At 42.4% G+C, this 14,509-nt stretch overlaps 1 protein-coding gene across 3 annotated transcripts in view; it reads left to right on the top strand.

The window, feature by feature from the left end:
• Nucleotides 1-12,721, top strand: part of plekhh2 (pleckstrin homology domain containing, family H (with MyTH4 domain) member 2) — a 71,872-nt gene extending 59,151 nt beyond the window's left edge. For all 3 annotated transcript variants that reach the window (XM_055902043.1, XM_055902040.1, XM_055902042.1), the window contains 17 exons: nt 483-569; nt 741-899; nt 1,414-1,494; nt 1,601-1,780; nt 3,341-3,449; nt 3,622-3,734; nt 3,942-4,121; nt 4,713-4,810; nt 4,946-5,123; nt 5,649-5,804; nt 6,394-6,491; nt 6,610-6,751; nt 7,126-7,271; nt 7,608-7,737; nt 9,222-9,308; nt 9,427-9,576; nt 9,785-12,721. In XM_055902043.1, the coding sequence (XP_055758018.1) occupies nt 483-569; nt 741-899; nt 1,414-1,494; nt 1,601-1,780; nt 3,341-3,449; nt 3,622-3,734; nt 3,942-4,121; nt 4,713-4,810; nt 4,946-5,123; nt 5,649-5,804; nt 6,394-6,491; nt 6,610-6,751; nt 7,126-7,271; nt 7,608-7,737; nt 9,222-9,308; nt 9,427-9,576; nt 9,785-9,970 (2,280 nt within the window). In that variant the 3' untranslated portion in view covers nt 9,971-12,721. The remainder of the gene's footprint in view (nt 1-482; nt 570-740; nt 900-1,413; nt 1,495-1,600; nt 1,781-3,340; nt 3,450-3,621; nt 3,735-3,941; nt 4,122-4,712; nt 4,811-4,945; nt 5,124-5,648; nt 5,805-6,393; nt 6,492-6,609; nt 6,752-7,125; nt 7,272-7,607; nt 7,738-9,221; nt 9,309-9,426; nt 9,577-9,784) is intronic.
• The last annotated feature ends 1,788 nt before the right edge of the window (nt 12,722-14,509 follow it).

Here is a 14,509-nt window from a genome sequence, read left to right as displayed (position 1 = left end):
CAGTCACACACACTCGCTCAAATCACGTATGCCAACTGTCCTCAAGAGTTTGCTTTGAAATGAATGTGGACTGACACTGTTTGGATCTGTTATTTATGGGTTTGTGTAAAGCTGAGGTTATATTTAGTGTGTGCTTTTCTGCCATGTCTCCTTGTACAGGCTCTAGTCTACAGAAAACTCATCTTAATTTGAGCCAGTTTGCTAAAATAAACCTGTAGCAACAGGAAATTTGAATTATTATGTGGATTATAATTAATATTTAAAAAGTTGATACATTTTTTGTTTGGCCAAATTCCATTTTAAAGTGGAAATTACCAACTTTAGAAGCCTTTTTAAAGCTTGAATACAACACACATCAACAAAAGAGTGATCAAATGAAGATCTAGGTCTGTAGCTCTCATGACTGGTCTGATGATTTGGTTCAGTGAACTGTAACACTCACTGTCATTTACTGAACAAGCCCATGTTATTGGTCTTCCCAGAGTGACGTCATCCGGAGACCACAGGGTCAGATTGAGGTCAACGCCACCAGTAGTATCGCCCGCGGTGACGGGAAGCAAGTGCTCCAGGTACTACTGTGTGTGTGTGTGTGTGTGTGTGTGTGTGTGTGTGTGTGTGTGTGTGTGTGTGTGTGAGAGACAGAGAGAGCAGGAGAGTGTGTTCATGTGGATATTTGCTATCATAGTTAACTATCATTTCCTGTATGTGTTTGCGTGCGTGCTGTGCATGTGTGATCTCAGATTGTTACAGGGAAGAGGGTATACTATCTGAAGGCAGACTCTCCCAACCTGCTAGAGGAGTGGCTGAGGGTTCTACAGAGTGTTCTGAGGGTCAAAACAGCCAGCCCACTGTTCGCTCAGCCTGAGATACGACCTGGGATGAAGGGCCACCTCATCAAGGTTCTGACTTACATCACTAAATATCCCTGATAGCCATGAACTTTAAAGGGGCTACATCCATTGTGTTACTTTTTAAAATTCATAATATATATCCATTGGTTCTTGAAGAATATAACTTATGCCTCATGAGCTTAGTTCAACTGTCTAACCCAATCAGAACCCACAATATAAGCTTTTTTTTACTCCTTTGTTTATAAACAATACCATTGTAAACAAACCTTGTATAGCCTCAAAACGTTGTTAAAACTATCATTTTGATATCATGGATGATCAGCCCTTGCATCCATAGCTCTGTCTATTCATTTTAGAGGGGTTACATTTCTTCAGCCCTACACCTCATTTCTGCAGCCCTGTTTACCAAAACAGTGGCCAGGTTTGAACTGCAGATTGACCCTTAAACTCTACTTGAACTATGACTCTATGAGTTGAGTGTTGGCATTTGGTTGACTAAGGTGGTTACCAATGACCAGTGCCTCATTGTAGTGAAGGTAACTTTTTTTGGTATCTCTGTCAGGTGAAACATGGCTACTCCAAGCGGGTGTGGTGTGCCCTCATCGGTAAAACACTCTACTACTTCCGCAGTCAGGAAGACAAGGTACACAACTCATTCCCTTATACTCACACGCTCTACCCTCATCTATCTTCCCATTCATCATACCAACGCGCAGTGTGCACGTGTGCGTGCTTGTGTGCCCCCTCAGTTCCCCCTAGGTCAGATCAAGCTGTGGGAGGCTCGGGTGGAGGAGGTGGACAGGTCACGTGACTCGGATGAGGAGCTGAAGTCATGCGGGAGGGGCTTAGAGGCCACGCCCCACACCATAGCTGTCCATCCCCAGGAGCAGGGCCCCACCTACCTGCTCATTGAATCCCGACATGAGAAGGTATGCGAGGAGCCAAAATCAGTATGGATGCATGGTAGAGAACATCCCATGATAAAAAGCCAATACAGTATGGTCACACAGACACAAATATTACCTACAGTGAATACATTTTAGTACGTGTTCCACATGCTACAATCAAACCCACAACTGTGGTGTTGCAAGCACCATGCTTCACCCAACTGGTAGATACTGCCGTATTTAGCCAATATATACTGTACAGTGCCTATCATAAGTACCCCCCCAGATTTCTTCACATTTTATTGTGTTACAAAGTGGGAAAATGGTCAAAGATCTACACAAAACACTCTGTAATGTCAAAGTTAGATTTTGTTTTGAATAAAACACACATTTAAATAGGTATTCTAAGGTATTTAAGTCAATAGATGTTAGAGACACCTTTGTCAGCAATTACAGCTGTAAGTATTTTTGGGTAGCTAAGTCGCTAAAATCTTTGCACACCTGGATTGTGCAATTTTTGAGCATTGTTCTTTTCAAATACTTCAAGCTCTGTCAAGTTGGTTGTTGATTATTGCTAGACAGCCATCTTCAAGTCTTGCCATAGATTTTCAAGTGGATTTAAGTCAAAACTGTACTTAGACCACTCAGGGACATTCACTGTCTTCTTGGTAAGCAACTCCAGTGTATATTTGACCTTGTGTTTTAGATTATTGTCTCTAGACCTTGCCGATGACAAGCATACCCATAACATGATGCCGCCACTATGCTTGAAAATATGGAGAGTGGCACTCTATGGTGCGGTGTTGGATTTGCCCCAAACATAATGTTTTGTATTCAGGACAGAAAGTTGATTCCTTTGCCACTTTTTAAAATTGTTTTGTATTACTATACAGTATTACTACTGTATTACTATAATGCCTTGTTGTAAACAGGATGCATGTTTTGGAATATTTTTATTCTGCATAGGCTTCCTTTTCATTTGTATTATAGAGTAACTACAATGTTGTTGATCGATCCAGTTTTCTCCCATCACAGCCATTAAACTCTGTATATGTTTTAAAATCACTTTTGGCCTCATGGTGAAAACCCTGAGCGGTTCCTTTCTCTTCGGCAACTCATTTTGGAAGGACACCTGTGTCTTTGTAGTGACTGGGTGTATTGATACACCATTCAAAGCCTAATAACTTTACCATGCTCAAATGGATTTGACACTGCAGCTCAGTGATAGGGCGGCACACAATTGGCCCAGCGTCGTCCGAGTTTGGCCGGTGTAGGCTGTCATTGTAAATAAGAATTTGTTCTTAACTGACTTGCCTAGTTAAATAAATGTTTTTAAAAAATGATTTGTTAAGCACATTTTTACTCCTGAACTAATTTAGGTTTGCCATAACAAAGTGGGTTAATACATTTATTTTTTTATACATTTGTAAACATTTATATAATTTTCTTTTCACTTTGACATTGGAGTATTTTGTGTAGATTGGTGACATAAAATCACAATTAAATACATTTCAGTGTGAAAAAATCCAACGAGGATGAACACTTGATAGCCACACCGCTAAAGCTATGTAAAAGTTCTGTCCTGTCTTCTGGTTTCTTTAGGATGCTTGGCTGTATCACCTGTCGGTGGCAGCGGGCACCACTTTGGGCAAGGTGGGCACAGAGTTTGAGCAGTTGGTGGGCAAACTGCTCAATGTGGAGGGAGAACCAAGTGAGTGTCATACTGCTCTTCCTGACTTTTGTCTGTTTCAGTATCTCAACAGTTATTCACTTTCAACAGCTGAAGAGCCTATAAGTCGGGCGTGCAAGACTTCTCCTCAGTATGTCAATAGTTTTGACTGCGCTTTCCTAAAATGCTCTTTTTCTCTTGCTTTTTCGTTCAGACTCTCAGATCTGGAGACACCCCATGCTGTGTTTCAGTAAAGAGGGTCTGGTCTCTCCGCTCACCACCCTGCCCTCTCAGGCCCTGCAGACCGAGGCCATCAAGTTGTTTAAGGTAGGATACACACACACACGCGCACACAAACACTCACGCACACATACCAACAGACATGTACACGCAAAGAGAGTTAGTTAGCTTCGCAATCGTTTGACAATAAATAATATTCAAAGAGCTATGTCTGTTTTTTCCAGTGACTCTCTCTCCTCCTTTCTCTTTCTATCTCTCTCTCTCTTTCTGTCCCCCTCTCTCCCACTCTTCCAGACATGCCAGCTCTTCATCAACGTGGCCATCGATGCTCCAGCTATTGACTACCACGTGTCCCTGGCCCAGAGTGCTTTGCAGGTGTGCCTGACCCACCCAGAGCTACAGAACGAGTTGTTCTGTCAGCTCATCAAACAGACAACCAAGAGACAGCCCCAAGGGCAGCCCTGGCCCTTACAGGTACATCCACACTCTTACACCACCCGGGGGCAGCAGGAGTACATGTAAAACAACATACAGTCCACACCTGACAAACCCAATGGCTTGTGACGGTCATGAATAGATTGTTGTGAATGCGTTCAACTGTAGCATGCAGAGTATGTATTTGAATATGAACTCGTGAACTGCAATGGATTTAAACAGAGTTTGCCCTTATCCACTGAGTGTACAAAACATTAAGAACACCTGCTCTTTCCATGACATAGACTGACCAGGTGAATCCAGGTGAACGTTTTGATCCCTTATTGATGGCACTTATTACATCCACTTCAACCAGTGTAGATGAAGGGGAGGAGACGGGTTAAAGAAGGATTTTTAGGCCTCGAGACAGTTGACACATGGGTTGTGTATGTGTGCCATTCAGAGGGTGAAAGGGCAAGACAAAAGATTTAAGTGCCTTTGAACTGAGTATGGTAGGAGGTGCCAGGCATACCGGTTTGTGTCAAGAACTACAATGCGGCTGGGTTTACAATGCAATATTAGGAAGGTGTTCCTAATGTTTAGTAGACGGAGTTAACACATCGGAGTGTATGTTTGTATGGTCTTCTACAGGGCTGGCAGTTCCTGGCTCTGTGTGTGGGTCTCTTTCTGCCCCAGCACCCCTTCCTTTGGCTGCTGCAGGTACACCTTAAGAGGCATGGAGACTCAAGGTGAGCATACACACACACACCCACACATGCACGCATGCAAATTGTCCCTAGTCTGACTTCCTTAGTCGCTCATTTGCTAACCCAACCCTGTGTTTACCTGCGATTTGACTGTACTTTCCCCTGTGTCTCTCTCAGAACAGAGGTGGGTAAATACGCTATCTACTGTCAGAGGTCGGTAGAGCGGACACAGCAAAAGGGTGAGCGTCAGGCCAGGGCGTCCCGTATGGAGATCCTGTCTATCCTTCTCAGGAACCCATACCACCACTCACTGCCCTTCAGTGTACCTGTTCACTTCCTCAACAATACATACCAGGTACAACACATAGTCTCTCTACCAGTTAGTGTACAGAGGGAGAGAGAGACAGGTGTGCATGCTAGGGTTGCAAAGCTACCGGTAATTTACCCAAGTTAACGGAATCCTCTGTAATTTTGGTAATTAACAGGTAATATATGGCCGTCTATGGTAACTTTGGTCATTTATACCTAAATAACTTTTTAACTCTGCAACACTTTCAACTATTTACTTTTTTCACAACTGCCACCAGTTTGGTATCAAAACATTTACAACAAAGAAATATATTTCATGCTGAACCCCTCATATTAAACACCAATGGTATTCACAAAATAATCTTATTTGATTATTTTATATATTCTACATGTGATAAGGCCACACAGTGATATAATTACAGACACCTGTGATAATCTGAAGTACCCAAAAGGCCACTAGATGTCACCTGATAAAAAAAATAAAGTTTCAGGTAATATACCCTCCCTATGCAACCCTAGTGCTTACACACACACACACACACACATTTACAGTGTATTTTACCCCGTACAGGTAGTGGGCTTTGATGCCTCTACCACAGTGGAGGAATTTCAGTGCAGACTGAACCAAGACACAGGCATCAGGAAAACTGGTCAATCAGGCTTCAGCCTCTACACGGACGACCCTACTGGACGAGAGCTGGAGCACTGTCTACAGGGGGGCATCAAGGTCAGACTGAATAGCTGGCCACATTCACAGAATCAACACACAAATAAAAAAGAAAGGAATTTTCTCCACTTAAAGATTTGGGACAATATCTGCTGTGTTTATTAGAAAAGCACTTAAAGGGCAATTCCGCCACTTTTCATCCTCATATTCATTATCTCCAGCACTATACCCGTGTCTACATATGTAAAAAAAAAAAAAAAAAAAAAAAAAAAAAAAAAAAAAATGGTGTGTTTCTATGATCTGTGGTTAAAAAGATCAGATTAAAGGTCCTATAAAATGCTTCTCTGATTTTTTCCCCCCAAAGTTTCTCGCCAGAGGGAGGGTATTTTCTTGCTCCCCACGTCAACGCGAATCTCATTGCGTTTGAAAATCACTGTTTTTACAATGTTTCAACTTTTGATAATGTCATTGGGCAGAACTTTTTAACCTGGTATTTGTTTGTACAAATGTAAAAATGTACCGTTTTCACATATGTAGACACTGTTATTGTGCTGGAGAAATTGGTGGAATTGCCTTTTCAGGGTTCTTTATTCATTTTTCTTTCAACAAAGCCTTTGTCACAAAAGTTGCATGTCTTCCTCTCTCACAGATCTGTGACATCATCTCCAAATGGGAGCAGGCCTCCAAGGAGCAGCACACGGGCAAGTCTGAGAACACCAGGACTGTCAGGCTCACCTACAAGAACAGGTAGATTTGACACTTTACATTCACATACTGTTTGTATGTAGAGATCTCATTCGCCACCAGTCAACCTTTTGTAACACTCTACCTGTGTCTGGGTGTGTCTCTGTCTGTCTGTGTGCAGGCTCTACTTCTCTCCTCAGGTGAGAGGTGAGTCCGAGAGAGAGAGGCTGCTCCTGGCCTACCAGGCCAACGAGGCCATCGCAGCAGGACACTTCCCTGTCAATAAGGAGCTGGCTCTGGAGATGTCTGCCCTGCTTGCCCAGGTCTGTGACGTCTATATGCCTACTGTATATCATCACATCACATCAAGTTATACACACCATTGGTGTATTTTCTCTCTCCTCACTGTCTGCCCATTGTAAATGACGTATCATCTATTCTGCCTTTGTCTATGTGTTGAATGGGGAATTTGCAATTGTATTGAATGCCTTTGCGGTACCCCTAGCCTGGGTGTGAGCAGTTTGCCAACTTGTCATTGTCTCACCTTGTTTTGAAAGTCAACAGTGTTGTAAAATATAGACAGCTTTAATGGGAACCATTTAAAGTATTCCCACTCAGTAGTGGATATTAGACGGTATCGCACTGTAAAGCCTAGCGTCTCCTTTTTAAATGTTAATGTCATTGGTTTTGGTTTCAGGTGGAGTTTGGAGATTTTGAGCGTCCGTTCTCCACCCCAGCCAGCCCCAACTCAGCCCAGACCAAGTCCAACCAGACCCTGAAACAGGTACTGGAGAGGTTCTACCCAAAACACTACCGCAGGACATCCACCGAGGAACAACTCAGGTAAGCTGCTAGAATGTGTTATATTAAATCAGACCTGGGTTCAAAAACGTTTGTCTGGACTTGATTGACGCAATGGAACCAATAGAATAGTTTTAAAGGTGCAAAGCCCGTCCATATGACACTCAGGGCACACTAAAGCAAATGCTAAAAGCATTTGAAAGATTTCAAATAGTGTTTGGACCCAGGTATGCTATTATTTCCTTCTTTACCCAAGTTATACACACCTCTCGAGGGGTAATTATTATTCTCTCTTGGTCTGATTCACATACTTTTAGTTATTTATTCATCCCCCTCACACACTCTGTCATTGATGAACTACCCTCTCCCACCCCCCAGGCAACTGCGCCAGCGTCTGTCCACCCGATGGGCATCACTTAGGGGTCGAAGTTCATCCGAGTGTGTACGCATCTACCTGACTGTGGCCAGAAAGTGGCCCTTCTTCGGGGCCAAGCTGTTTGAAGCAGAGGTGTGTGTTTATGTACTGGACAAAGACCAATGATTTTATTTAAAAATACTTCCACATACACATTTACCTATTGAACATTTACCTATTTGTTGACATTTTGGGCTACCTCATCATTGGCCACACTGAGCATTGGGTTTTTTCTATTACTTGCACCACACAAAGAGACAATGTGGTGGTGCACACAATAATATTGGCACTTTTAGAAACAAAAAAACACCACAGAAATGGCTGTGTGTTGTGTGTGTGTGTGTGCTGGCACAAAATGAAACCCATACATCAACCAGCTGGACAATATACTGCAGGTACACACTTAACCTTACAAGGTACAAGTTAGCCTTTATAAAAGCCATGATTTAGTCAGCAGTGTGTTTTATCGTCCAATATCAATCAAACTTTACTTGTCACATGCTCCAAATACAACAGGTGTAGACCTTACCGTGAAATGCTTACTTACATGCCCTTAACCAACAGTGCAGTTCAAGAAAGAGTTAAGAAATTTTTTACCAAATGAACTAAAGTAAAAAATAATAAAAAGTAACACATTAAAAGGCTCCTTAACAGCTTCTACCCCCAAGCCATAAGACGGCTGAACAATTCATCAAATGGCCACCGGACTATTTACATTGACACCCCCCCTCCATTTGTTTTTACACTGCTGCTACTCGCTGTTTATTATCTATGCATAGTCACTTCACCCCTACCTTTATGTACAAATTACCTTGACTAACCTGTATCCCCGCACATTTACTCGGTACCGATACCAAATAAAATCAAAAGAATCAAAAGTAACACAATAACAGAACAATAACGAGGCAAAGTATTGCCTTGCGGTAGCAGAGAGAACAGTTTATGACTTGGGTGACTGGAGTCTTTGACAATTTTTTGGGCCTTCCTCTGACACCGCCAGAGGTCCTGAATGGCAGGAAGCTTGGCCCCAGTGATGTACTGGGCCGTACGCACTACCCTCTGTAGCGCCTTACGGTCAGATACCGAGCAGTTGCCATACCAGGCGGTGATGCAACCGGTCAGGATGCTCTCGATGGTGCAGCTGTAGAACCTTTTGAGGATCTGGGGACCCATGCCAAATCTTTTCAGTCTCCTGAGGGGGAAAAGGTGTTGTCGTGCCCTCTCCACGATTGTCTTGGTGTTTGGACCAGGATAGTTCGTTGGTGATGTGGACACCAAGGAACTTGAAACTCTCTATCCGCTCTACTGCAGCCCCGTCGATGTTAATGGGTGGCCTGTTCGGTCCGCCTTTTCCTGTAGTCCACAATCATCTCCTTTGTCTTGATCACATTGAGGGAGAGGTTGTTGTCCTGGCACCACAAGGCCAGGTCTCTGACCTCCTCCCTATAGGCTGTCTCATCATTGTCGGTAATCAGGCATATATATGTGTTCCTTGCATTGATTGAAGATGTTAACCACCTATCGCTCTTTCTCTGTGCTCTCCCCTGATTTGTCTCTCTGACCCTGTGATCGTTCAGTCCATCACGCCCTCTCCAGAGCAGGGTGCCCGCCTGTGGCTGGCAGTGCACGAGGATGGCATCAGCGTGCTGGAGCACAACTCCATTGTAAGCATTTCTACAACCATCTTTTCATATTTTGGTTTGTGCATGGTTTCCTGTGTTTTCCCACTAGTCTCTCCGCTCACTACGCCCATCACTCTCCATGTTGCCCTTTACTGTGTAGAAACTGCTGGTGTCCCACCCTTATAAGAACCTGATGACGTTTGGAGGCTGCAGGCAGGACTTTATGCTGGTGGTAAGCCAGAGCATTGGCAGTAATGCTACCAAAGACAAGCCCACAGAGAAACACCTGTTCACTATGGCCACCTCCAAGGTTAGTGTGTGAGGCACACAAGAACACACTCTCCCTATCCCCCTCTCTCTCTCTCTCTCCCTCGCTCTCTCACTCACTCCCTTGTGCACTCTCACTCTCCTACTCTCTCTCTCAACATCCATTTCCGATTTCAGAGGCTCAGGTTAACTATGTGCAGGTAGATTTGCACTTATGTAAAGAGGTGAAAAGGTTCTGTTTTGTTTTGCAGAACAGGGAGATGACTCTTCTCATCTGCAGTTACATCAACAGTGCCCATCAACAGAAAGCCGCCACCCACCACCTCTCTGCCCCTGCCTTGCTGGTGGCTCAGCCTGTCAATCTCAAGAGCAAAGAGCTAAGGAGTAAATCACCACCAGCGGCGGGCAGACCTAGCAAGGCACCTACTCTCCTGTGATCGCCCTTCTACAAGCTGCAAGTACAGCTACATACATTTAAATCAGGCCAGGGGATCAGCAGAGAACATGGAATCAGGGTTGTGTTCAGTAGGTACGAAATGGAGTGAAACAGGGGGGTACAATCTTAACCAGTCCAAAAAGAAACAACCATTTACTTTTCCCATGGCAAAATGTTGTGCTACGTTGTGGCATAATGACGCCACCCAGTCTCGTCTCTGATCACGTGACAGGGGACTGACGAACTCCAGTGCAGAGACTTATGGCATGGTACAGTGGGTACATGGTACAATGGTCCATAGTGAGCTTTTTCTCATCCCTGTGCACTTTAATTCATCCGCTGTAGATTCTTCTGTTCGCTCACCAAAGAGCAAGGTCAGTGTTATTTATTGACAGACAGCCTTAAACTCTAAAGCCTTCTCTAGTTTAAGCTTCTCAGTATTTTCTATTGCTTGTTTTATATTCTTTGTAACTTTGTACACAGTTTACTTCCTGCCTTTTAACTTTTGTACCTCTGTTATTATAATAATAATTTTTGGGGGTGCTTATATTTGTCCTGTTACACACAAGTGTGTACTCCAAATGTTTGTTGCATATCCCAACTCCCCATTAGACACCCACAAGGAGTGGGGTCACGGCCAGGGTCGCCGTTGTATAGCGCCTCCAGATATTTTTCTTCTGTTATTACTGTGACGTATAATGCCAGTTTCCAACAGAGGACCATTTTTTTTGTTCATATTCCTGGGTGTGAAATAAGGTAAAGGAAACCAACACGATCAGCCTATGACATAGCCTTAAAAACAAGTGCCATGTAGAACAGGATTACTGAAAGGATATAGGATAACATAGGATGTTGTGGTTGGCTGCTGTTTTAGCCAACTGGTCCATTATGGTTGGAGTGGAGAGATGAATAAGCTTACTTCATGCAAAGTTGGTTGCATGTACAGTATTGAGAAAGACTGCTTTATGAGTAGTTGGTATGTTAAAAGTCCAATGCAGCTGTTTTTTAAAATCTCAATACCATTAAGTACCTTACTGTGATTACATTTTTTCAAGGACTTTCTGGGAGTGGCCTGAGTGAAGGGCCTAATTGGAGGGATGTGTAACCTTAAAACCAGCCTTTATTGACAGAGATGAGGGCAAACTCTCTTTGTTATTGGTCTATTAACTTATCTCGCCTGGTGATGTCACTTGGCGGTGTCAAATCCCACCCATTCAAACAAGCTGAAATGTCAGGTGGCCTTTTCAAACAGCCCTTACACTAAAAGGGCATTTTCACAATTTCACAGTATTATTCCAACCTTTATAGTGTGGAAATATATCAAACACAGGAAAATCATGTTTTAGACTGCACTGCCCCTTTAAAAGATGGCCGCGCCCTATGAAGTGGTGAGGAAATACTACATAAATACTGCATCAACTTCAAACTCCCTTGCTAGTTATATACAATCATGTAAATAAGAAATTTGCTGGAAAGTAACTTCAAAATGATTTATTGTTTTGTTGAATAGTCATGACTGGTTCAAAATATCTGTCTTAAGATGGCGGTGGCGAAGGATATTATTGCTACATTCCAGCGAATTTCTTAGTTATATGATTGTATAACTAGCAAAGGGATTTTGAAGTTGCATTATTTATGGACTCCCGAGTGGCGCAGCGGTCTAAGGCACTGCATCTCAGTGCTAGAGGAGTCACTACAGACACCCTGGTTTGAATCCAGGCTGTATCACAACCGGCCGTGAGTGGGAGTCCCATAGAGCGGCGCACAATTGGCCCAGCGTCGTCCAGGTTTGACCGGTGTAAGCCATCATTGTAAATAAGAGATTTGTTCTTAACTGACTTGCCTAGTTAAAATAAAATGTATTTATTATGAAGTTTGGCAAACCAGCTCGGGCCAGGTGCGCATGTGCGCCAATGCACACTAGGCTAATTCAGGAGACTGCGAAAATGTTGATTAAACAGTTCAGAGACTGACATTTTTTTATTTTATTTTACATTTAACCTTTATTTAACCAGACTGAAATGAATAAATCAGATGATTTTTATTTAAGGAGAGAGAATCAATGTTACAATCCTGAAGTCAGCTATAACTGTCAATAGTAAAACAAAGCTTAAAACAATGTTAGAGTGAACCCTGAATACAGAAAATGAATGGTGAAGTCTCTACCGGACACGGTAGACTTCTACTCACCACCACCCTTATCACCTATTGGTTAATGAGTGGCCTGTTGTGTGGGGAAACTGAAATGGTCCAAAACTCAACCTAGATTACTGGTAGGTGACCAGTGACCACCATGTTGTTTTCGCTTATCCTTTCAGAACAGCCAGGATGAAGAATGAGGGAACTACTTACCAGTATTCAGTATATGTGTTGTGGGCCTGTGAGGGGGGAAAAAGTAAAGGAGTGCAGTTTTTTGTATTACAGTGCAAGGAGTTTGGGAGGGTGTGACAGTTGACAAATTGAATTTAAAGCAAAGCATGACCCATTTGTTCAATTTTGCATGACGTTACTTTAAAGATGAACTGGAAAGCATATTTTTCATTCATTAGAATCTGAACCCGTGTTGAACTGTATGTTAGTTGTTCCTTATGTGTGTTTTTGCTGTTCATGCTGCGAGTCCTTCCCAAATACAAGCTTAGGTATTAGGTATTTATTTTGATATGCCATACATTTATATAAATATATGTAGAATGCATCTTTTGAAATTGTCATTATTGTACAAATATTTAAATAAACGCCATTGGCAAACTGACACCATTAGAGTTGTGCTTCTGACATGCATTTGGAATCCCCACAGAGATGGTCCAGGGTTAACTGACTGCCTGCAGCCATTTTGAACAGTGTAATTATCCTATTAAAACAGGCTTCTTTCAAAAAAACCTGTTCCAAAATATACGAAATCTCCCAGTAGTATTGACTGTTGTTCTCTCTGTGGCTGATGCTGTGGAGGTTTCAACAGGGCCATTCTGGGAACTGACACACCCTCATTCCAGGAACAGTGGGCGGAAGGGGAATATATGACACCCAAACCTGTCTAAACTAGTTAGAGGCACTTTGTGTTGCTTAGGAGAGGAGGATAACAGAAGAAGAGTTTAATGGGAAACATAGGGAAAGCAATTTGTAATGACTATTGAAAATGTCAACTGTACATTTTTAAGGCTATTTTTGTATATTTGTGTAGTATTTTAGTTCTTGTTTTAAGGAGTAAGAGAAACTCCAGTGAGAAAGGAAGTCCTTTGTCAATAAGTCATGTATCAAATGCATGATTATAACAGTTTTACAGACAGGTGTCCAATTCATTGGTTAATCGATGTTGACACCTGGAAACACTTATGACAGTGACACATCCAAAAATGCTACTTATTCGTAGCCATACTGCTAGTAAAAGAAGAATCTCCAGAACCAAACACCAAACCCAACAATGTGAGTAAGCTGAGACAGGTTTTCCATAGTTCGCTTCTAGTGTTAATAATGTGGAAATTATCTCTTGCCCTGCACCTTTCAAATGCAACACTGTTTAAGAAGGTCAATCGTAACCCTTGGAATTTTGGCTAATAATCTTTCTCTCAGATGGAGATTCACTATTCAAATCAAATGTTATTTATCACATGCGACGAATAGACCTTATAGTGAAATGCTTACTTAACCAACAATGCAGTTAAGAAAAGTACAACTTTTTTTTTTTACAAATAATTCAAGAGCAGCAGTAAAATAATAACGAGGCTATTTACAGGGGGTGCCGGTACAGAGTCAATGTGCGGGTGCACCGGTTAGTTGCGGTAATTGAGGTAATATGTACATGTAGAGTTAGTTAAGTGACTATGCATAGATAATAACAGAGAGTAGCAGCAGCGTAAGGTGAGGGAGGGGCAGGCAATGCAATTAGTCTGGGTAGCCATTTGATTAGATGTTCAGGAGTCTTATGGCTTGGGGGTAGAAGCTGTTTAGAAGCCTCTTGGGCCTAGACTTGGCCGTGCAGTAGCAGAGAGAACAGTGTATGGACTAGGGTGGCTGGAGTCTTTGACAACTTTTAGGGCCTTCCTCTGACACCGCCTGGTATAGAGGTCCTGGATGGCAGGAAGCTTAGCCCCAGTGATGTGATGCAACCCGTCCAGGATCCATTTGCAGAGGGAGGTGTTTAGTCCCAGGGGCTGTGGTCCAAACACTTAAAAGACACACCCTCGTCCACTTACCCTCGCCTTATTCCCTTAGGGGAATCCGCTAAGAAAAGTCTGCGAAAACTTAAAAACATCATCAATAGAGAAGTCAACATAGAAGTAGAAATAAAAATGAATGCAAATAAGAAATTGTGCTACTAATGCTACTAATGCACATGACGGCACAAACACGTCTCGTAAAAAGTAAATATGTTTTTGTTAGTTATCTTTTGGAAATTGTAGAAATAAAACATTTAACTTCATAAGTCCCAGCTAGGCAGGCTAACCTTAGTTAGATAATTAATTTGCTATCTATCTACAGTAGGCATATATTAATAATTATATATTTAATATAAATAGACCTGCACTCAGAATTAACTGTA

This window comes from Salvelinus fontinalis, chromosome 37 (genome assembly GCF_029448725.1).
Source record: "Salvelinus fontinalis isolate EN_2023a chromosome 37, ASM2944872v1, whole genome shotgun sequence".
Taxonomy (NCBI): Eukaryota; Metazoa; Chordata; class Actinopteri; order Salmoniformes; family Salmonidae; genus Salvelinus; species Salvelinus fontinalis.
The sequence above is the reverse complement of the archived record's forward strand: the minus strand, read 5'-3'. Positions and strand labels throughout refer to the sequence as shown.